Below are 23001 nucleotides of genomic sequence, written 5' to 3'. Positions count from 1 at the left end.
CATCCACACACACATAAACAACCACTGTCACACGAGCAGGTGCTGTGATTTATCAAAAGCCAATGACCTCACGGTCTGAGGCGGGCCTTAGGGCTGAGCACAGCCCTCTATTGGCTGAGAGATTTTAGCCCCAATGACAAGTAAACCAAGCAGGCGTGTTTTGGCAGCTGTCAATCATTCAACGCAATGAAAGCCAATGGAAGCCTTTTGGGATGTACAAAATCAGCCCATTTTGACCTATTTTGTGTTTTTCTTGTAACTATTTGATGCTGTTGCTGCTTTAGATTATACCAGAATATAAAAGTAACTATTCTAAAACATTTTAATAATAATTTCTCATCTTTACTCCATAAGATAGGGGGGGCTCAGCCCCCCTTGCCCATACATACGAGCCATCCCTGAATACAATCTATACAGTATAACCCATTTAGACCTGAGGACACGTCTGTGTTATTAGCTTTGAACCACTTCAACCATTATTTGATACTTTAGCTGTTGAAAAATAGCCCGTGTGTGGAGTTTGCATGTTCTCCCCGTGTCCCCTAGGGTAGGTACCCTCACAAAAACATGCAGTAATCCTGGTCTCTAAACTGCCTCCCCCCAGGGCCGGATTTAGCAAACAGGGGGCTGTAAGCAAACCTTTTTTTAGGGGCCCCCTCATTGCCACGCCGGGGGGGGTCCGGGGGGCGCTAGCCCCTCCCGGGGTCCAGAAAGATCTGTAAATTTGCCATGAAAATGCTTCAATCCGGTGCACTTTGAGATCAAAATTTTGATCTAGTAGATCTGCTATTTTTGCTTTTTTTTAAATTGAAATTCTGAATTATTTTTAGCTATTTCTGAATTGAAATCTTGAAAAGTTAATGTTTTATTTCATTTCAAATACTTTTATTTTATTTTTTATATTTTTTATCCCACGATTTTGTAACCCATTTTTCACCCCTGTGTCAAACATCTAATGCATCATCATCATCATCAGCATCGTCTTCATCATCATCATCATCACTGATGCAGTGATGCTAGCAGCCCTAGTAGCAGCAAACTCACTTGTAGTCAATCGACTAGTAGTTGCAGCCTCAGAACCAACCTCATTGTTATTGTTAGTGTCTACATTAGCCTCCTGGTGCAACACTTCCTCTTGCTCTCTCTCCTCTAAAAATTGGGTTGGGTTCTTCTGCTGGCTTGAAATAACTTGTTAGCTTGGGTAAAGAAGCCCGGAGCATTTCAGCTTTTTTCTTTTTCTTGTCTTAATGAGATCCACTGGGGTAAACTCGTTTCATGATTGGTGTTGCTCTTAGTTGCACTCTGACTCACTCATTCAACTAAACTAGTACAAACGCAAATGAACAACAAACTGATGCAGCAGAAAATGCAACCAGAGAACATATGCAAATGCATGACACACTCACTGAACACCTTATTGGTAGAGGAAGCCTATTTGTTGTAATTTCAATTGGTATTAATACCCAAACAATCATTTTCGACAGGAGAATGATCTGCAATTTACGTCACTGAAAACTTTCATATTAAATTAATTTACTCACCTAGAGTTTAAATCGTAAAATGGAGGATCATGTAAGAACACACTTTTGTTATTGAAGTGCAGGGTAAATATGACGTTTTGCGCCAAGGTCCTATTCCTTTCCTGACAGTCTAGGCTGTATGATTGTTGTTGTTTTGTTTTGCAACATTATTTCCACGTTGAAACGGCCGGGTTTGAGGCGCAGTATAGGGGGACAAAGACCAACAGGGGAGCCCACGACGGGACGGACGGCCGCGACCGGGCGTCGCTTAACGGGGGAGGATCATGAAGAAGTGACGCCGAGGAAGCGACGCCATGGGCCGTCGGAGCCCCCCCTAGGGGGGCCCCCCTAACCGACCGCAATAGGCGAACGACTGCGAGTCTGCGAGTCAAGTGCGAGTCTGCGACGGAACGGGCTGGCGGGGCTGCGATATTAAACATTTTTCAGGGAGAACTCTCGGGGCCTCTAGCCGTCGGGGCTCTACGCAGCTGCGTAGTTTGCGTAGCGGTAAAAACCGCCCCTGCCTCCCCCTGGCCTATACACCATTTATAAGCAGGAAACCTGCCACTGCCCAGGAGTCATTGAAGGGCTGATCCTGGAGAGAGAAGACCTGTAGCCCACCTGGCCAGTTTAGGTGTATTTTGTTTGACAGAAACTACCGCCATTTTTCTCACTGGACACTTTTGAGGTGAATAAAAGCAATTTGATTGCACCACTGACTTTGTCAAATACTTTTGAATATATTACAACTAAGTGGAAAACGTTTTCAGTAACTTTTGAGTATTTTTGAGTATTTTGAGTATTTCTTTGGAGTATTTTTGAGTACCTGGGGATTTTTTCTGTGACTTTTTGAGGACTAATTCCAGTACCTATGGCATATTCTACCCGCACTCAGTACAGAGTGTGACAGACGGTGAACCCCTTTTGGTGTTTTCTTTTTTTAATATATATTTTTTTCCCACAATTTTGTAACCCATTTTTCACCCCTGTGTCAATCATCTAATTCATATATCATCTAACCCATCTAATCATATAATTTCCCTGGTTGGACGTAGCGCGTGGAAGGGACACGTTATTCCAACCAGACACGGGGAGAACATGCAAACTCCACACAGAAAGGCCCTTTCGCCAACCCCACCTTCGGGTATGGGCACTGATGACGCGGAGGAGGAAACACGCCGCCAGCACCCACAGCGCCCCGAGCGGGAATCGAACCCAGGACCTTCTAGCTGTGAGGCGACAGCACTACCAACTGTGCCACCGTGCCCCTGAATTTTTGAGGTTCTTGACATGAAATATTGAGAACCACTGATACAGAAACATGAGGTTTCTCAGAATCTTTTTTTACATTTTTTTAATATTTTTTTTTAATTTCGACGTCAGGCCTAAAAACGTCATTCGCAAAACCATGGCCCCCCACAAAAAGTCTGCATGGGTCCAATCGTACCTACTGGTGTGGAGGTCTTTCAAGCTGTCAGACAGTGTGCAAGAGCACGACTGATGTATCCAAAGGTTGCATTAAAGGCTGATGTTTTTATGGGGTTTCACTTTCTTTAATGGAGATCTGTATGCTGTGTCCACTCCCCACCCTTGTTCATGTCAATATTATGAATATCCCTCCACTGATTAATATCGCTGTTGATTTTGTCGACTAAAACTAAGACGAAAAATGTTCGTCGACTACCTTTTTTCACTGACTAAAACTAAATGAAAAATAAATGAAAACTAAGACTAAAACTAAACCAAGACTAAATATACTGACAATTTTGTCAACAAATAAAAACTAGACTAAAATGTTAGGAAGGGAGTCAAGGGACTAGTGGACAAGAGATCAAGTATAAGTCCATTTACAAATAGCGGATCTACAAGCACTCACAACAACGCGTCGCTTGCGAGTGGTGCAACTCCGTGTGGGGGTGGCGGTCCCCGGCCGGAACTTTCAGGCCCACAGGAACTCACGCGACCTGCAGGGTGCCGGCCCGGTTTCCGGCGAGCCGCCCCACATCTGAAACGGTAGATACATGACAGTTACCGTGTGGGGGGGGGTCCCAGGGGGGGGGGAGAGATCCATAGTAAAAATGGTAATTGCAAACGCAGTGAGCACTTACTATGAGACCTAGCAGATCATGTCTGTGTGTGTGTGTGTCTGTCTGTCTGTCTGTCTGTCCCGCTATCCAAATATGGAGTGTGTTGCATCAGCAATCACTCAGCTCCATATATGGGCACAAAAGGGGCCAGGTCCACTCAGCTCCATATATGGGCACAAAAGGGGCCAGTGATTTGTTTGTTGTGGACCTGGCTGTAACGGACCCCGGGATGGTCAAACCTTTATTTTGAAGGGTATGGCCGGAAGCGCCAGCCAGCTCCTTCCGGCTGTCATCAGAGGGCTATTTAAACCCAGCTTTGCATGTGCAGGGAGAGGAATTGTTTGGCATGGACGGACGGCATGGGGAATCGCATGACAAACAAGACATGTTTGGTGCGATCCCCATGTAACTTTGAGAACACAAGAATGGACCTTGAGAGAGACATGCTGTTTAGAACTCTATGATTTAGCGCCTAGCTGGAAGGGGAAAAAGGTATTATTGTTTTTGATGTTTTCTTGTTATTGTTCACTGAATGTTTGGAGTTTCATTGTTTCCTGATCTGTCTAATGTGGATTATGATGGTTTATGGTTCAGGATGCATATTTTGTAATACTTATCAGAAATGTAGACATGTTATGCCAATGCATAAATATGATTTACTTTTATATTATGAAACTGCTTATATATGATGTACTGATATGTGACGCTATTGATGTGATGTTTATTGATATTTGATGTATGTATTATATGTTTTTCTTTCAGTTTTCACGGTGACGGTTTACAAATAAAATGGTAAAATTCATCAGTCGATCTCCAACTCCTTATTGCCAGCTGGGTCCGCTACACTGGCCCCTTTTGTGCCCATATATGCAGCTATACGTCCAAAACCCAAATATGTACGAGCTGCGTTCGCTTCCCGCGTTTGCGCGTCTTACTCGTTTCAGTGCTGTCTAATGTTCATGTTGCAGAGCGCAGTCCCAGCAAAGAATAAAACAGATTTCTCCTCAGAGAACGAGACTATAGCCGCCAGCTGTAACAGTAAAGTATAAAGCTAATTTTCCCCGTGTGCGTCGTGGCATTATTCCCAAGCCAGTCGTCCTCAAACGCTGCCCCCAATCCATGTGATTGGCTGATCGCATTGGCTGCTGCTGCTCATTGGTCGCGATGCTTCAATCGGGACGCCATGATTGGTTAGATTAGAAGAACAATTAACCCATTCTGGGCGCGGGAACCACTTCTGGTGTTTTAAGCATTATGTTATGCTTTAGCTGTTGAAAAATAGCAGATCTACAAGCTGCGAGCTTGTAGGTCTTATGCCATTTTAGAAAAATCGTGAAAATGTGGCGCAAATTTGGAATGTATATTGTTTTCAGAACGAACGTTTTTAACTCAAATCTTTGCTTCTAGGGGGGTTCCTGGAATAACATATTTTTTGTTGGGGTTCGGCGGCCTCTTAAAATAAGATTTGTGGGTTCCTTGACATGAAATATTGAGCACCACTGATATAGAAACATGAGGTATTTCAGAAAACTGTCAGTTTAACGTTTCTCCCAGAGTGGCAGTATACAGTATGTATACAGTATGTATACACTATACAGTATGTATACGTCTGTTTTGGCACCGATGATATAAACAAAAAATCGAAATAACAATTTGCAAATCACAAAGAGAACCATAATAACGCTCCATATTCATTTATTATACATACAAATACATTTCATTACTTCTATAAAAAATGATGTTTAAGAAAAAGAAAAGTAAAATACAAAAAGAAGAATATATATATATTCCCCCCCCCCCACACACATTAGTATTCCCAAAATAAATTGCTCTCACAGAAGAAAGCATATTAATCCAAAATGAAAAATTCATTCAAAACACGTCAAATCACAAACCCGATACAAAAATAATATACATACAAAATAAAAGGCTCCCAAAGGCAGACGTCAGATAGAGCCCAACGGCATCCATGTAAGATTCACAGTTCAATCCTCTAGTTCAGTGCTTCTCAACCTGTGGCCTGGTTCTCAACTAATTAGTGCCGTTCAAATCTCCCTCCTGTGTGAATAGGATGGGATAGGTTATGGTGTACGCTAATGTTATTAGTTTGACGTATTTTAACGTCATAATGGTGGTATGTATACCGGAGATCCAAATGTATTCTGAGGTGGTACTTGGTGATAAAAAGGTTGAGAACCACTGATCTAGTTCAAAGCATCAGCTAGTCTAAATAACTGCCCCCTCGGCTCGTAGTCTCGTACCATCAAGGGCAGAAGATCTTCCAGTCTAAAGGACTGCCCCCTTCGTACCCTCAAGGGCAGAAGATCTTCTAGTCTAAAGAACTTCCCATAGGCGGCGGGTGCGTTTTACCTTTGGGTAGGCTATGGAATTGCGTTGGGGGGGGGACTCTCGCGGCCGAGCGGAGCGAGGCCGCCGCCGCGGATTTATTTATTTATTTATTTCCCAGATGGTCTAAAAATGAGTTATTTAGCATACTTTTACCAATGAATTAGCCTATACACAGACAACGACTTTTGGACGTCTTTTTCTCAAGTCTCGAGTCAGTCAGTGTAGATTACCCGGCGGTGTTGCTGCCCCTCCGGGAGTCGCGGCTCATGGCTCTTAGACGGCACAGAGACAGCAGTCACTCCGCTGAACGTGTCAGTGTTGCTGCAGTGGTGTGAACTGTGAACCGTGCGGGCACTGAGTTCTGACAGCCGACTCACAGCTTCTTCTTCTGAATTAGGCTACTTTATCTTTGCCTTGAAAAAGACATTTTGCGTTTTGCTGTTTCCCAAAACAAACCAGCGCGCGCTACTCTTTGCTGCCTACAAAGCGACTGGAAGGACGAGGTTTACAGACATACCAATAGTAGGCTAGTCAATCATATGCTGATTAGGCCAGTTGCTGTATAGTGTATAGCCTATATCCGATCAGCGATCACCAGGGGGCAGCGACAACACACACACACAAACACAATAGCCTTCTATAATGCTGCGCACATATATTATATATATTTAAAAAAATTCCCAGCATAATTTTTGGGAAGGCTAAGCCTTCCCTAGCCTTATGCACCCGCCGCCTATGGAACTTCCCCCTCCGTACCCTCAAGGGCAGAAGATCTCCTAGTCTAAAGGACTGCCCCCTTCGTACCCTCAGGGGCAGAAGATCTTCTAGTCTAAAGGACTGCCCCCTCCGTACCTCCAAGGGCAGAAGATCTCCTAGTCTAAAGGACTGCCCCCTCTGTACCTCCAAGGGCAGAAGATCTTCTAGTCTAAAGGACTGCCCCCTCCGTACCTCCAAGGGCAGAAGATCTTCTAGTCTAAAGGACTGCCCCCTCCGTACCTCCAAGGGCAGAAGATCTTCTAGTCTAAAGGACTGCCCCCTTCGTACCCTCAGGGGCAGAAGATCTTCTAGTCTAAAGAAGAGAGATATGTAACATGGTGTCTCTGGTTATACCAGATGTAAACGTTAGTTTTCAGAGGCCTCGTCGTGGGTCAAACTTTGCATAGATTCCCAGCTAAAGAGCCGAGAGTGTGAAAGGCAGACGTCTTCATGCTCGTACACGCATGTATACGAGTTAAATACCGTATATAAACAATCACCTTTTTAACACAATAGGACCTCCATAGTGTAAAATCCTTGACTGTTCATTTGTGACCAGATTTGAATGAGGGACTGCCATTGGATGTTTTTGAATTTTCTTTTTTTCCATGTCATATAAAAGCAGGGAATCATAGCTTTCATAATCATTGTTCAGTTTGACCCACCAGTTAGAGATATAGCTTATAAAGTAATGTCTTGCAGAGAAACAGCGAATTGAGAAAACAGGCTTGAAAGGTTCACTTCTGTGGTCTCTAACACCTATAGCTACATGTTTAAGCATTAATGTCATATTTACATGTCAATTTCAGCTCTGAGACTTATTTCAGACATGCTCTAGTATGTGAAGAGTCTGCCTGTGCTATTAACTCATTTGGTATAAGAAAAAACTAGTTTTTCTCCTCTGGTGAAAAGCTGGAGTTTGCCCAATGGCAGGCTCTTAGTCAAATCTGGTCACATGTATCTCAAATGGAAACAAATAGACCCTTATAAGTCTCTAGTTCGGAAAGTTCACAAATGGAACCAAAACAAGCATTTAAACTACTAGCGTTCCTGGTCAACACTGGATGGACATGAAACCTACAAACCTTAAGTACATAAGTAGGTTTTTACCACAACCATTACTCACCATTAATAATATCAATTCATATTATCAGATGAACCCCCTGCAGCGTCCCTATTCTGGGACGAATATTATATTACATAATATAATAAAAGAGAAGATCTATAAAGGTCACAACGTTGTGAGCTTGTAGTTCAGAATGGGGGCCTGTCGGTAGTGCTGCTCTAATTCCTATATTTTTCTGAAAACCCCATGTTTCTACGTCAGCGGTGCTCAACCTTTTTCGTATCAACGACCCCCAGAATTATCTCCATTGGGCCACGGACCCCCATCTCAAAATATGTAGTTCCAGAGACCCCCCAGAAGCCAATATTTTAGTTAAAAGTGTTCGCTCTGAAATATATATTTTTTCACGACTTTAAAAAAATAGCAGACCTACAAGTTTGTAGATCTGCTATTTTTCAATAGCTAAAGACTAGAACAGAATGCTTAAAACACCAAAAGGGGTACGCGCCCTAAAATGGGATAAACAACAGCTCAAGTGCTTTCCTTTAACATTCACCGCCTTAGAGATGTCGGAGGAATGGAAGCTAGCCGCTGTCCAACGGAAACGCAACCAGCTGGCTGGCTACTGCAAACTGATCCTCTTCGGAGTGCTGGACCTCAAGGCTGCCTCAGATGTCTTCAAGTATTATGACAAGTTCTATAGTGACTTTGGTGACATCATCAAACTGTTTCTGCACCAGACCAAGCAAATCGATCCAGTCGAGAGTGCCAAGACCGTGGGCTTCTGCCTGCAGGAGCGATTCACAGAGCCTCAATTCCCTACTGAGAACACTGGGAAGGAGTTTAACGAGATCAAAGGATTGGCCAAGAGGCATGCTATGAGCTTGGGTATCAACCTAGAACTCATCCAAGAGCAAGTGCAGGCCCTGCTCAAACAGGGTATACGCTTTGCGTTCTGTGACATCCAGAAGGTGGTAGGCGGGACCCAGCCCCCAAAGCTGCTGTTTCTGGAGATCCTCAGTGAATTCAGCAGTAAAGTTCTCCGCAAGAACCGAACCCACATAATTGCCATCCTTGATGCCAACTTCGCCAAGTGCTCCAAGACCAAGACTGCCCTCTCCTGGCCATCTGTCAAAATGTACCGTGACTCCTTGAACCTATTTATTATTATTTGTATTAATATAAATATTATTAATTATATCTATTTATTTATTTATAGTAATACAAATATTATTATTTTATTTATTATTTATTTATTATTTATTTATTTATTATTTATTTATTATTTATTTATTATTTATTTATTATTTATTGATTATAGTACAAATGGTTTACAACTATTTATGTATTAATATTTATATTAATATAAATATTATTATTTATATTTATTTAATTATTTAATTATTATTATTATTATTTATTTATTTATTTAATTTTATTTATGGTTTATTGATTATAGTACAATGGTTTACAACTATTTATTTATTATTATTTATTTATTTATTATTATTTGTATTAATATAAATATTATTAATTATATCTATTTATTTATTATTTTATTTATTTATTTATTTATAGTAATACAAATATTATTATTTATATTTATTTATTATTTTATTTATTTATTTTCATTTTTTTATGGTTTATTGATTATAATACAAATGGTTTACAACTATTTATTTATTTATTAATATTTATATTAATATAAATATTATTTATATTTATTTATTTATTTATTATTATTATTATTTTTATGAATTTAATTTACAAATGGTTTACAACTATTTATTTATTATTATTTATTTACGGCAGTTTCACTTCCGTAAATAACTGCAGTAATCGATTCGACCGTTCAGCACCTGAAAATTACAACAAACAATTACAACAGAATTTACTGACAAAGAAGCTGTGTGAATATGAGCTCATCTGAATCTCGACCCAAGAAGATAAAGGTGGGCTGCAAACTGACTTTAAGCTCCCTGGGATTTCCACCAAAGTCATTCTACAGTGTGGCTGCTAGTATGAGCTCATCTGAGTACAACCCTGATGATCCACCCTGGCGATCAACTCGACAGAGGAGAAAACATCCTAAAAAAGATGGGACAAGTGATAAAAGGAAGAGACAAAACATGACCAAGGCCAAAACAGAGGATTCCGAAGCTGAAAACAGTGATGATAAACATAGAAAACTGTCTGCATACGAGCTGGAACGTCTAGAGAACATAAGACAGAACAAAGTGTTCCTGTCCTCCATCAATTTACCACAGGCTACTAAAGATCTGAAACGGTTAACACAACCAAAACCATCACGGAAGAGAAATCTCACAAGCAGGTCAAAGATTGCAGAGAAAGTCAAAGACGAGCTTCCTCCTCGGAAGTCCCTACGACTCCAAAATAAGTCTCCTCCGCAGGCAATTGACGTTATGCCAAAGAATCCTCCTGGTCCTCTGTCCATGGATCCAGTGAACGTGGAGAGAGGCAGTGGACTGCCTCTTGAGCTTCTCCAGCTCTGCTCTGAGGTCTCCGCAAATGAAGAAAAGGTGGATCTTGATCTGAAGCAGTACACCTCTGCTCTTAAGAACATGAAAATACCCAAAGATGGAGTTGCCAAGGTAGTGGAGGATCGAATCTTCTCAGCAGCTTTCCACCCCTGCACTAGCAGCCTGCTCATGGCTGCAGGAGACAAGTGGGGGAAAGTGGCACTCTGGAACTTGGATGCTGGTTGGGGTGTTCATGGTGTGTTGTTGTGGGAGCCCCACACTCGTCCAGTGTCTTGCATGGCGTTTTCCAAGGCTAATCCTGCCCACCTGCTGAGCCTGAGCAATGATGGATCTCTACGCTGCATGGACATAGAGAAGGCCATCTTTGATGATGTAAGTACCACTACATCTCATGGTCTAAAGGTACCAAACAGGTGGTGCTTATCGAGCTGACGGCACCCTGGGAAGAGAGGATGGAGGAAGCGTACGAGCGCAAGCTCAAGAAATACCAAGCTCTCATCCTCGAGAGCCAGCAAAACGGATGGAAGGCCTGGAATCTGCCGGTGGAGGTGAGCTGCAGGGGCTTTGCCGGACAGTCGCTATGGAGAGCCCTCGGACTGCTGGGGATTGAAGGGCTTGCTAGGAAACGGCTGGTAGCCAACATCACTAAGCGGGCAGAGGAAGCATCACGGTGGATCTGGATACAAAGAGAGGTGCGGTGGCAGAGCCGGCCTACTGAAGGACTAAAGACATAGAGTTGGGTGGTGTTCAGCGGGGGTAGAGCCAGGACGCTGGATCTGCCGTTGAGCCCCTCCGAGGTGTCATGGGCTTAAATCAACGAAACACCAGTGAAGGGGGGTGCCCATTTGATAACCTGCTGAAGCCACCCAACTCCTGTCTATTCGAGGTATGCGGTCAAGCCTAGTCTTGGCTCAGGGAGGAGGACGCCCCTGCCATGCAGAGTCCCGTCGGTGCCTTGAGGGAAGGAGAGACGGAGAGAGCGAGGCCACTGGCCCACAGATGGCGCAGGAGCGAGTACCTGCAAAGGTGGGCCTGTTGCGATACCCTTATCGTATTTTGCATATTATTATTTATTTATTATTATTTGTATTAATATAAATATTATTAATTATATATATTTATTTATTATTTTATTTATTTATGGTTTATTGATTATAATACAAATCGTTTACAACTATTTATTTATTTATTAATATTTATATTAATATAAATATTATTTATATTTATTTATTTATTTATTATTTTTCCTTGAGGAGCCGTTTTGGTGAGGGCCCTGAAGAACCCGGGACGTCCCGCAGTGAGGGCCCTGAGACTTTAAGAATTGTTTTCAGTTTGTTCAAATGCATATTTGAGTGTGAAGGAGAAAGCCTCCTTGAGGAGCCGTTTTTGTGTGCAGTTATTATATGTGTTTCTGTTACCACTGCACTCTGGTCCTAAAAAATTTCAAACATTAAAAATAAAGAGGTTCACACTCTATAGTGACTTTGGTGACATCATCAAACTGTTTCTGCACCAGACCAAGCAAATCGATCCAGTCGAGAGTGCCAAGACCGTGGGCTTCTGCCACGGTCTGTATACGGTTTGACTTTTAAGTAGTTGAAGGGGATCACGCTAATGGAGTTACCGTCGACCCTGAATTAATTTCTCCTGTGAAAGATCGTCAGGGGTTGTTGTGGGTGGGAGTCGGTTGTGATTTGTGATGCTACTTGATGCAGGTTTTGCATATACCCTTGAACAATTCATGTATTGCTAGTTGCTACTGCTAAAATTGATGTTTATATACCGGTATATAAATATGTTTTTGCTTTTAACGTGTGGAACCTAGCTGGGCCATGTGAGGCAGCTAACGGGTTCTGAATAAATCAAGGTTCTGAATAAATCAAGGTTCTTCAACGTATAGTCCTGCTGGACTATGGGGGTCCGTGGGCTAATGAGTGTCAATTTGGGGGTCCTTGACATGAAAAAGGTTTGGGAACCGCTGGTCTAAACCACAGTCTGCACTGAACATAGCCTTCGACTGTTAAATGTACAAATAGGGCATAACAATAAAGCATTCTCAAATTAAATCACAGCCCATGGTTATTCATTACGATTTGGAATTACAAAAAATGACCTAGCTGACACAGCCCCCCACATGGAAATATAAATCGCATAAGCTATATAGAGACATTTCCTATTTATCCACATTATGCACACATATATTTATGAACCTGAATATGGCATAATAATATATGCAGCATAGGCTATATAATCTGCATATACTTGCCATATATTGGCATAATATGTTAATATATTTAAAATAAAACCGTAGCAACACCATTAGCCTTTTCGCGACACCCCCTAGAAGACGCCCCGCGCACCACAGGGGGTGCCGCGCACCACAGTTTGGGAACCACTGTAATAGATTATTATAACCGAGGTGAGTCATCTGCAGCCATTTGCACTGACGCAGTATTTCAAAAACCAAGATTAAGAAAAAAAAGCAGATCTACAACCTCATAGCGTGGCACGCTACAAGCATGTAGGTCTGCTATTTATGAAAAATCGAAGAACGACTGACATAGAAACATAGCTTCTTTTTTTTTTAACTGTTAAAATGCAAGTCACTGAACATGTTTTGGCCCTGATATGAATGGCTCAGTGAAACTGCTCTGCCTCCAGTTCAGAGCAGCTGCAACGGCTGCGTTTCACGACGCACTGCAAGCGTTCAGTGTGTCGGTCAGGCACAAAAACACAACACAACATCACACCACTAAGTGAGGATTCAGCGCGTGCGTGCGTGTACGCCCGCGCACACACGTCTTACGGCCCAGAGCTACACCGAGCGCGTGTGCGTGTTGTGACGTATGCGCAGTCCGCAAAAAAATGATGCGCTTTCGAAAACGCTACCTGGCTGTACCAGATCTGTGAGCGCTCGCAGAATGGTTCCGCTGTCCCCATTTGGGAGACGATGTATACATGATGGCGCGTCGGGCCGCAAAACACGCGCATAAACAAATAGAACTATCCGCGTGTCTGGTCTTGTAGCCGGTATCATTGACATACCGTTTCCAAACACACTGTAACAGTTAGCCTGGTGGAACCACTCCCCCCTGCTGGACAACATTTGAATTGTGCCAGAAGGGGTGAGTCTTTCGTCTCTCTCGGGGCAGAGACAATGTACTCCGAACCAAATCAGACCGGAGCGATATGCAGCGATATGCAGCGATATGCAGCGATATGCGGCCGCTAGAGGATCAACGCGAGACCGGTGATGTATTGAAGCTGTTGCCACACAGCACAAATGTAAACACAACCCAACACTACAACTACAAAACTATTATGGGGATATCAGATTTTTGTCAACAACGCAATAGCTGTATAAAATACAAAAAACAATAACAACACTAAAGGTCATTACACACTGGCGAATTAGCGACGCGATATATTCGTGCGAATAATTCGCATTTAAAAAAAAAGTCCATGCAAGCTTCCACATCAGTGGTGAATGTGCGAAAATGCGACCGTTTTCGCTCTTTATTTGTTCGCTCTGGTGTCGTATTTTGCAGAGATTCGCAGGCGAACTGCAACATGCAATATTTCGCATTTTCAGAACGCTTATTCGCATCGCGTCGCTAATTGGCCAGTGTGTAATGACCTTTAGTGTGTAATGACCTTTAGTGTGTAATGACCTTTAGTGTGTAATGACCTTTAGTGTGTGCCCCCTCGAACGTTTCTCCTGCCCCCCTTTAGTCATCCTGGAGCCAGCCAGGGTGCTTGGCGTGCAGATGTCTAGCCATCCACCAGCGGTGCTGTAGAGCAGGTGTAAAACCGTGCGTGGCGTGCAGATGTCTAGCCAATAGCCGTCCACCACAACCATCTGCACGCTACGTACGCACGCACGTTTTTTTTTCCTCAAAGTTCCTCAAAATAGGCCACTCTGGATTTGGTGCTTTGTAGTGTTAACTGTAAGAAAAACAACAACAACAACAACAACAGATTAGCCTTTAAAAGGATCACAGAATTAAATCTAACCTGCATGAAGCACAATGGAAAACATAAAAAACTAAACAAAGTCACAGCTTTCAAGGAGACATCATCCTATTATGATTCAGTTCAAACCTTCCGTTGTTACGCGACGCCACACACGACGGCAACGACTTGCTAGTCCTGACGCACGTTAGCTTAACGTTGGAGCAAAGGTGTTCTGTTGTGTTGTTGTCAGGGTGGGGGTGGTGGGTGGGGGGGGAAAGGTAGTGTTGTGCTGTCTGCCAGGAAACTCTGCCGCGGCTGACAAACACAGATAAAGAGTGAGGGCGAGAGAGAGAGAGAGAAAAACACACACACACACACACACACACACACACACACACACACACACACACACACACATACAGATAGAGGGGGCGAAAGGGAGTGTGTGTGTGTGTGTGTGTGAGAGTCTTTGTACCTACTTTGCAAAGAGCCAAGTTATTTTGTATAGTATACTTGTATACGTTGGCAAAATCTAGTAAAGTAAACTAGTAGTATAACTAAAGTTTTCCAAAAATAAATTGTGGAGTAAGAGTACAAAAAACTACTTTCTGGCCTTGCCAGCCCCGTTCATCCAAACAGAACTAAACAACGTGAGTCAACGTGTAACAAGACATATCACACCACAGGGACAACTCTAAAACTGCATTGACCCTTTGGTGTGGTTTGGGCTTAACCCATTCTGACCTGAGATCAGATTCATACGAGGTTTCCACTGGACACACACTGGTCTGATTATAACCCATTCTGACCTGAGATCAGATTCTAAAAATGTCAGTTGCTCTTCGATTTTTCAATAGCTAAAGCATGACATGATGCTAACACCAAAACGGGTTCCCGTTCAGAATGGGTTAACCCATTCCCTCCCGCTGCCATCGGCGGTAATGCGAGGCCTCCCCTCCCCTCCCAACACAGCACAGTGGAGCAAAGCTCGTCTCGTCCTAAAACCATGTGACTCCCGGTGAAAATGAATTGCGAGCCGTTGCGACACACAGAGAGGACACAGGAGACACAGAGAAGACGACGGACGCGCTTGTCTTTCATGTGTGACCGAGGTCTTATGTAGCCCCTTACATTTTAGAATTGATGTGCATGAGCCAAGCCAAACCTCTCTCTCTGTGTCTGTGTCTGTGTGTGTGTGTGTGTGTGTGTGCGTGGTTCCATAATTATGATTTCCATGCATTTCACACTGCATTCTTTATTTACAGCTCAGTGCGATTCATAGCAGTAAAAGGCCATGGTCTCATCTGTCTCCAGAAGAGAGAACAGCCTATATAGGCTTTCACACACCGGGGGAGCAGGAGAGATCAGTCCCCTGATGCTGCCTCGGGGTCAATTCCTTACAATTTTTCGATTGTACGAGGCCAGCGTTCAGCAGGGTTTTATTTCTGAAAGGAGTGTTCTCTCTGTGCAGCGGTGTTATTACGCGGTGAAATGGGATGGCCGCGGGCCAGCTGAACGCAGCTGCCCATTGGCCAGCTGCCCATTGGCCAGCTGCCCATCGGCCAGCTGCCCAGCGGCCAGCGGCCCAGCGGCCCATCGGGCCCGGTCAGCGGCCCATCGGGCCCGGTCAGCGTGTCCATGGGCCCGGTCAGCGTGTCCATGGGCCCGGCCAGCAAAAAAACCCTCGTTTTTGCTCGGAGTAGAATGCAGTTCTTTGATACGCATTACGATTCGAAAGAGCCTTCACACCTGCCAAACGCAAAGTGCACTTTCTGAAAATGCGCAGCAGGATTCGTTTTAATGGCAGCTAAGCTCTCTGGTATGAATGTGACCTAAGAAAGCACCCGGATGGCTCCAGTCCGCCAGTATACTCCATTCCTTCCTTTCACTCCTCCGTTCCTATCCTCTGGTGTCTTTCCTCAGCCTCTCTGGCATAATCCAGTTTTTTTCAGACAAACTCCTGGCGGTGGTCCACATGCTTAGCACCCCAACCCCTCACCCACCACCCCCACCCCCAATCAATCCCTCCTCCTCCTCCTCATCTGTTGAAAATCACAGATGAGGATGATCACACACGTTCTGTTAATCCACATCTCCCCTTCCCGTGATCCTTCCTGGCTCTGCCAGGTTGACTTTCCCCTCAACTCTCTGCCTCCCTCTACCCTCTAGTCTACACATTGTGTTGCTGTTGCAAGGACGGTGCGAAGACCCGGCGAATCCTAATGTGTTCTCTGAAATTAAGAGCCTTTGCCGGAGGGGAGGAGATGACAAGGTTCGACTTTAATTACTCACCCAAAGGGGACGCAGCCAGCCAGCCACGGGGGATTGGGTGTCAATGGTCACGCCACCACGACTGCATTATGACGAGTTACACGCGGATGATTAGTTTTGTTTTTAACTCACTACCCGTCCACCCGTTACCTCCAGACCTAGCTGACGCACCCTCCAATGCGCCAATGTCTCGTTGTAATTGACCGAAAATGTCCCATTAAAAAAAATGATTATGGCAAATAATCACAGCATGAATGTGCACTGAGAGACATGCAGCTGCTCTATACATCTCCTTACAGCAGTGTGCCGTTTGTGCTAAGAAACACCATAAAACCGCCATTACCCTTTTCATGTCACGCACCCCCTAGAGGGTGTTCTCGCACCACAAGGGGTGCACCGTATGCACCACAGTTTGGGAACACCTGCCCTAGTGGAATCTGCTCACCAGTGTCAAGACGCTGTACAATAATCCAGGACCAAAGTGGAATCTAAGATCTACAAGCTCGTAGCGCGGCACTTCAATCGTGAAAATGGTGGCGCAGATCTTGGAATATATATATATTCTTTCAGAGCGAACGTTTTTAACTCACATCTTTGCTTCTGGGGAGGAGGGGGGGTCCCTGGAACAACATATTGAAATAGTTTGAGAACTACAGACATAGAAACATAGGTTTGTCAGAAAACTGTCAGGATTTAGAAGACATTTGTAGAAAAGTGGGTTAACCCATTTTGGGGCGGGAACCCCTTTTGGTGTTAGCATTATGTTATGCTTTAGCTATTGAAAAATAGCAGATCTACAAGCTTGTAGGTCTGCTATTTTTGAAAAATCGAAGAACGACTGACATAGAGAAACATAGCTTTTTCAGAAAACTGTCAACAAGACATTTTTTAGAATCTGATCTCAGGTCAAAATGGGTTAACCACTTTAAACCTTGCATCCCTATTTGGGGGCATGTCATTTCAACATTATTTATTGGCGTTCAATGAATGTACGACAAAGTATTTTTCCTCCTGCTAAAACCTCCCTAAAAGGAGCATTACTGTACTTACAGTAACCACTATACCTTTGCCCTCATTTAGCATTCCTGGGAGCTAAGTATGGATAAGTGTACGTTTGAGTGTATATCCACAGAGAACATCATAGAGCATATGTAATGCTTTGGAGATACAGTACGCAGAGTGCAAAAGAAACTACGAGGAATACATTAACCAACTGCCTGAAGGTCAAACTGTTCTTTTTCTCCCTCTGAACAAGCAGACAGACTCTGTTAGGTAAGTGGGGGAAATGTCAGCACTAAATGCTCGACTATCTCTCTCTCCCTCTCTCTCTCTGATAACGCTAAAGACTCTTCAGTGAACACACTCTGTACTTCTTTCTGAGACGTAGACAGGGAGTGCAACAAACCATGTACAACCCAGATTCGGCACAAACAAGGGACTAAATTATTTTCGCTCCTATGCCACCAAAATGTGGAACGCCCTACCAACAGTCATTAAGACATGCGAATCAAAACCGCTCTCAAAGGGCACCTATACGGACGGCTGTAATTCGAAACTGGCCCCCGTAAAATCTGAATCCCCCCCCCCCCCCCCCATTTTTCCCCTCACTGTATATGTATCTTTTCCCTTTTTGCTTCCTTTATGATGAATTCCTGTTCTGTTCTTTAACTATATAGAAGTGTCTATTTGTACGTCTCTAAATGTTTTGATGAATTGAACATGGTGGACCCTGTTGTAAACAAGTGTAATGCTTAATTGGGTAGGTCCACTCACAGTTAACAGTCTTTGTATTGAGTTTGTGCTTGAAATGTACTGTAATTCTGCAAACTGTTAATAAATATTTAAATCAATCAGTGAACGACAGCACGCACGAAACAGTAGTAGGAGAGGCAAAAAGAAAATGCATTACATCAATAAAAAGCCCTAAAGATTAGAAAAGACGTGTACAGTATATATAACAGTGTTCAAATGGATTTGTTGCATATGGAGATGCAACCGGTGTGGTTTACTGGCTGTACTGTGTGTGTACAGTATATATAACAGTGTTCAAATGGATTTGTTGCATATGGAGATGCAACTGGTGTGGTTTACTGGCTGTACTGTCTGACAACATGTTTTTATAATCGTCATTTATAGGATCTAAACACTAATTTGTAACACTTTTTAAACGTGTCACAGTGTTTAGATGATAAACAGAAGAGCATGTTTAAATGCCAGATCTTTTGGCCAAATAAAATATCCAACAATGAACTGTACAAACAAACAGGGAGCCGGAGCATTACCAAGGACATTACACACAGACGACTGAGATGGCTATAGGACATGTATTGAGGATGGAGCAGGATTGCATCACAAAGGTGGCCTTAAGATGGACACCACCAGGCAAAAGAAAACCTGGGAGGCCCAAGATGCACCTGGCGTAGAACTGTGACGCAGGAGCTGGAACAGATGAATCTGTCCTGGGTGGAGGAGAGGCGCAACATGCTGCCAGGGATCGAATGAAATGGAGAGTGCTCATTGAAGCCTTATGTCCCATTGGGGACGAAGAGGAGTAAGTAAGTAAGTAAGTATGTTTAAATGCCATGTTATCTGGTAGGGCCAGGCTACTCCTTTTCATTGTGAACAAGTAGCCTAAGCAGAGTACAGTACTGTATCTGTATGCATAACCTAACCTGGCAGGTGAAAACAAAATTAGCATTTCAATGCCTGATCTGCATGTGTACAAGTGGACAGGCAACGCGGTCCACCCCCCACCCCCCCCCTCCACCCGGACAGTGAGGACAAAAGAGGTGTTAAGGAAGGAGCGTTCAGACTTGAATGGTTCAGACTTGAACGCAGCGATTACATTCAAAGTCAATGCAGAGTACATGGTCCATAAAATGTAATACGGAGAGGTCCCAGCGGTTTTAAGAACATGTTTCAGGCAGGTAAACGAGGTACACAACCATTTCACCAGAGCCAGCGTTACAGATGTGGTGCTTTTAAAAATAGAGTGGGCAGAGGCTCATTCATGTATAGAGGAGCCACACAGTGGAACAGCCTGGAAAAACCAGTGTTAAACTGACATCCAATGTGAGGACATTTAAACAGAAGACTAAACAATGGCTACTGGACAAGGTTCCCCTATAAAGGGTCATCTTAGAGGGATGGATAGGGACGTACTTGTTGTGTTGTGTATGTAATGTATATGTACTGTTAGTCTGTTATGTATTTATGATGTATTTTAAAGAATTTTCCGTTCAGTGTGAAGAGGACCTCAGTGGAAATAAGTCTTTGGACTTTACTGCGTAATCCTTGAATCGCTGATTATAATTATGATTGCTTTTCTAAATAAATCAAATCAAATCAAAAGACGAGAACTGCGCGAACGGGCGCGGCGCGACCTGGTGCGGTACAAACGGAACGGACGAACCGACTATAGGCGAATATAATATACTGTACATATTCAGGTCTACTTCCTCATGGGGGGCTGGAGCCCCCCCCCCCCCCCCCCACAGAGTCTACGTCACCGGGCGTACCTTCTTGAAGTTGCTGTGCTTGCTGGTTCCCTGCTCGGCGTTCTGCTCATGGAGGATGTCCAGCGGCGTCTCTCTCTCCTTCAGCTTCAGGCTCTCGATCTCCGTCTTCAGCTCGTTCAGCTGCTCCTGGAGGTGCTTGCTCTTCTCCATGTACTCCACCCTGAGGGAGGGGGGTAAAGGGTGGGGCGCGGAGACAATTAGGGAGGTGCAGGTGGGGGCGCGGAGACAATTAGGGAGGTCCAGGTGGGGGCGCGGAGACAATTAGGGAGGTCCAGGTGGGGCGCGGAGACAATTGGGGAGGTCCAGGTGGGGGCGCGGAGACAATTAGGGAGGTCCAGGTGGGGGCGCGGAGACAATTAGGGAGGTACAGGGGGGGGCGCGGAGACAATTAGGGAGGTGCAGGTGGGGGTGCGGAGACAATTAGGGAGGTCCAGGTGGGGGCGCGGAGACAATTAGGGAGGTACAGGGGGGGGCGCGGAGACAATTAGGGAGGTCCAGGTGGGGGCGCGGAGACAATTAGCAATTCATTAAAATTGCTTCTAAATCATGACAGTTTTCTGAAAAAAAACTAGGTTTCCATGTCAGTGGTGCTCAACCTTTTTCATGTGAAGGACCCCCGGGATTAACTATATCTGGCTGCGGACCCCCCCCCCCCCATCTGAAAATATGTAGTTCCAGGGACCCCCCCCCCCCCCCCCCCCCCCCCCCCCCAGAAGCAAGAAGCAAAGACTTTAGCTAAAAACGTGTGCTCTGAAAGAATATATATTCAACGATTTGTGCCACATTTTCATGATAAAAAATAAATAAATAGCAGATCTACAAAAAAATGAATTGCTCATAGCGCGGCACTCTGTGCCGCGCTATGAGCATTTTTTTTTATTATTATTTACCATAGTCCTACTAGACCCCAACAAATTACATCTGGCCACAAAAGATCACAGGATCTACTGAATGTGAAGGTAGCCTACTGGAGGGAAGCCACACTGTGTGTCATAGGCTCAATATGTCAGTTTGACACATTCAGTAGATCCCGTAATCTTTTGTGGCCAGATGTAATTTCTTGGCGTCTATTAGGACTATAGTAAATAATAAAATAAATAAATCACTATAACATTTTGAAAAGAAATTAATATTTAGCCCCATGCTTGAATGCCTGTCAAAAACTGCTAAAATCCCTAAAACGAACTGTAATGGGAATTGTAGAATGCCACATAGAACAATTATATATACACATGATCTGTTGCTATCTCATCCTCGTCTATTCTTCACCATTGAGCTCATTTCTAAGTGACCGGCAGCTGTCAATCTGAGAGCTGCCTCCATGCTTAAATATACCACTGTCAGCAAAGGTGTAACTATTTGTGTTGTTCTCATCTTAGGACTATTAGAGTAGCTGTCTCCTTTGCGTAACTCCAACCTCAGAAGGACATGTTGAATAAACCATCGGTTACTGAATGTCTATTTGCTGTTGTAAATGAAGATGTGCAGCTGGGAGATAAAGGGAAGGATTTCATTGATGCTGGGGGGAGAACTGGGACGCAGTGATGCTACCACTTGGCTGTACCGACTGAGAACTCTGAATAAAGATGACGATGCCTGAATCTTGATGCTGGAGTCCTGCTTCTGATGGTTCCTTCTGCTTGCTAATTTTGAGACCATTAACTGCCACTACAGAACGAAAGCAGCAAATTAAAATAAATGTACACTCACCTTTTACTTACTCTAATAACAACCTAAAACATGAACCTTGGTTCAAAAAAAATTAAGTTGTTCTTTAACCCATTCTGGGCGGGAACCCATATTGGTATCTTACCCCCTCAGGCCGGGAACCCATATTTGGGTTCTGTACAGTATGTACAGTATTCAAAAATGTAATTTTTTTAAAAAGTTTTTCAGAAACCTTAGGTCAGGATTTAGAGGCGTTTTTAGAATCGGCCTTAGGCCTAAATGGGTTAATCTAATCTTGAAAGATTTTGCCGATTTCTGAATGGACACAATGGACCCCTGGTAGTACAAGCTCTATTAATCAGATGGGGGGGGGTCCACGGGGGGGGTCCACGGCCCATGAATACGTGTCAATTTGGGAGTCCTTGACATAAAAAGTGTGAGAACCACTCCAATAAACGGGTCCATGCGCCCCGCCAGCGGCCTCACGTACTTCTCCTTCTCGATCTCCATGGAGAGACGCTTCATGTCCGTGTCTTTGAAGTCAAAGCTCAGGTTCTCCCGGCTGAAGCTCAGGTCGGCCGGCATGCTGGCAGCCGGCGACGACAGCTGCGCAGGCTGTGGTGACGGCTGCGCAGGTGGCTGCGACGGCGGCTGCGAAAGCTGCGCTGGCGGCTGCGTCGACTGCGAAATCTGTGGCGGCTGTGAAGGCTGAGAAGGGAACACGAGGGAGGGAGGGAGGGAGTGGTGGGTGGAAAAGTGAGAGTGAGATAATTAAGGCATCGTAAATCATCCCGTCCAATTCTAAGCACAGATCATGTGTCAGACGGCCCACCGCGGTCCCGTCACTAGTCGCGGTAACATTAAATCATATCCTCACGTTGTTGTCGATCGCCTCTAGAGTGTTTTGGCTACATCTAGCTATACTTCAGCCACATCCGGGTTAACATCCGGTCTGTCGCTAAATGTGCTCCGCTGCTATAAATCGCTGGGCGCTATTATTTAATGGATTAAATAACCCTGGGCGTTTGGGGTGGGTTTACAAACTGCCTCCTCCTGGCCAGCCGGGGCGCCTGATGGAGGGGAAAGGAACAGGTTGGAATAACGTGTTCCTTCCACGTGCTACGACGTCCAACCAGGGAAACTCCCCCCTGTCAGGTTGTAAAGGAGCAACTTGGACACTCAGGCATGAAGGAAGCATGAGTTCAAGTCCGTTGCTCTCCCCTTGTCCCCCATATATGGAGACTAGGTTGGTCTCCCCTTGTCCCCCATATATGGGGACTAGGTTGGTCTCCCCTTGTCCCCCATATATGG

The 23001-nt window shown here is 44.2% G+C and overlaps 3 protein-coding genes across 3 annotated transcripts in view; 1 reads left to right on the top strand and 2 right to left on the bottom strand.

Annotated features, from left to right (window-relative positions):
* coq5 (coenzyme Q5, methyltransferase) overlaps positions 1–23001 on the bottom strand; it is a 241779-nt gene that overhangs the window by 163621 nt on the left and 55157 nt on the right. The window lies entirely within an intron of this gene.
* Positions 9360–10735, top strand: LOC308309447 (WD repeat-containing protein 76-like). Its single transcript, XM_080755291.1, has one exon. The coding sequence runs from the start codon at positions 9695–9697 to the stop codon at positions 10709–10711; it is 1017 nt and encodes a 338-aa protein (XP_080611417.1). The 5' UTR covers positions 9360–9694; the 3' UTR covers positions 10712–10735.
* Positions 14029–23001, bottom strand: part of nf2a (NF2, moesin-ezrin-radixin like (MERLIN) tumor suppressor a) — a 46707-nt gene continuing 37734 nt past the window's right edge. Inside the window, exons 14-16 of the mRNA XM_080755290.1 lie at positions 22181–22398; positions 20023–20182; positions 14029–14224 (exon numbers count right to left, since the gene is read on the bottom strand). Of these exons, the coding sequence (XP_080611416.1) occupies positions 14174–14224; positions 20023–20182; positions 22181–22398 (429 nt within the window). The 3' untranslated portion in view covers positions 14029–14173. The remainder of the gene's footprint in view (positions 14225–20022; positions 20183–22180; positions 22399–23001) is intronic.

This window comes from Protomyctophum bolini (genome assembly GCF_963924005.1).
Source record: "Protomyctophum bolini genome assembly, chromosome: 22".
In the NCBI taxonomy this organism is placed as follows: domain Eukaryota; kingdom Metazoa; phylum Chordata; class Actinopteri; order Myctophiformes; family Myctophidae; genus Protomyctophum; species Protomyctophum bolini.
Note: the sequence above shows the minus strand (reverse complement) of the source record. Positions and strands in the feature narration are given on the sequence as shown.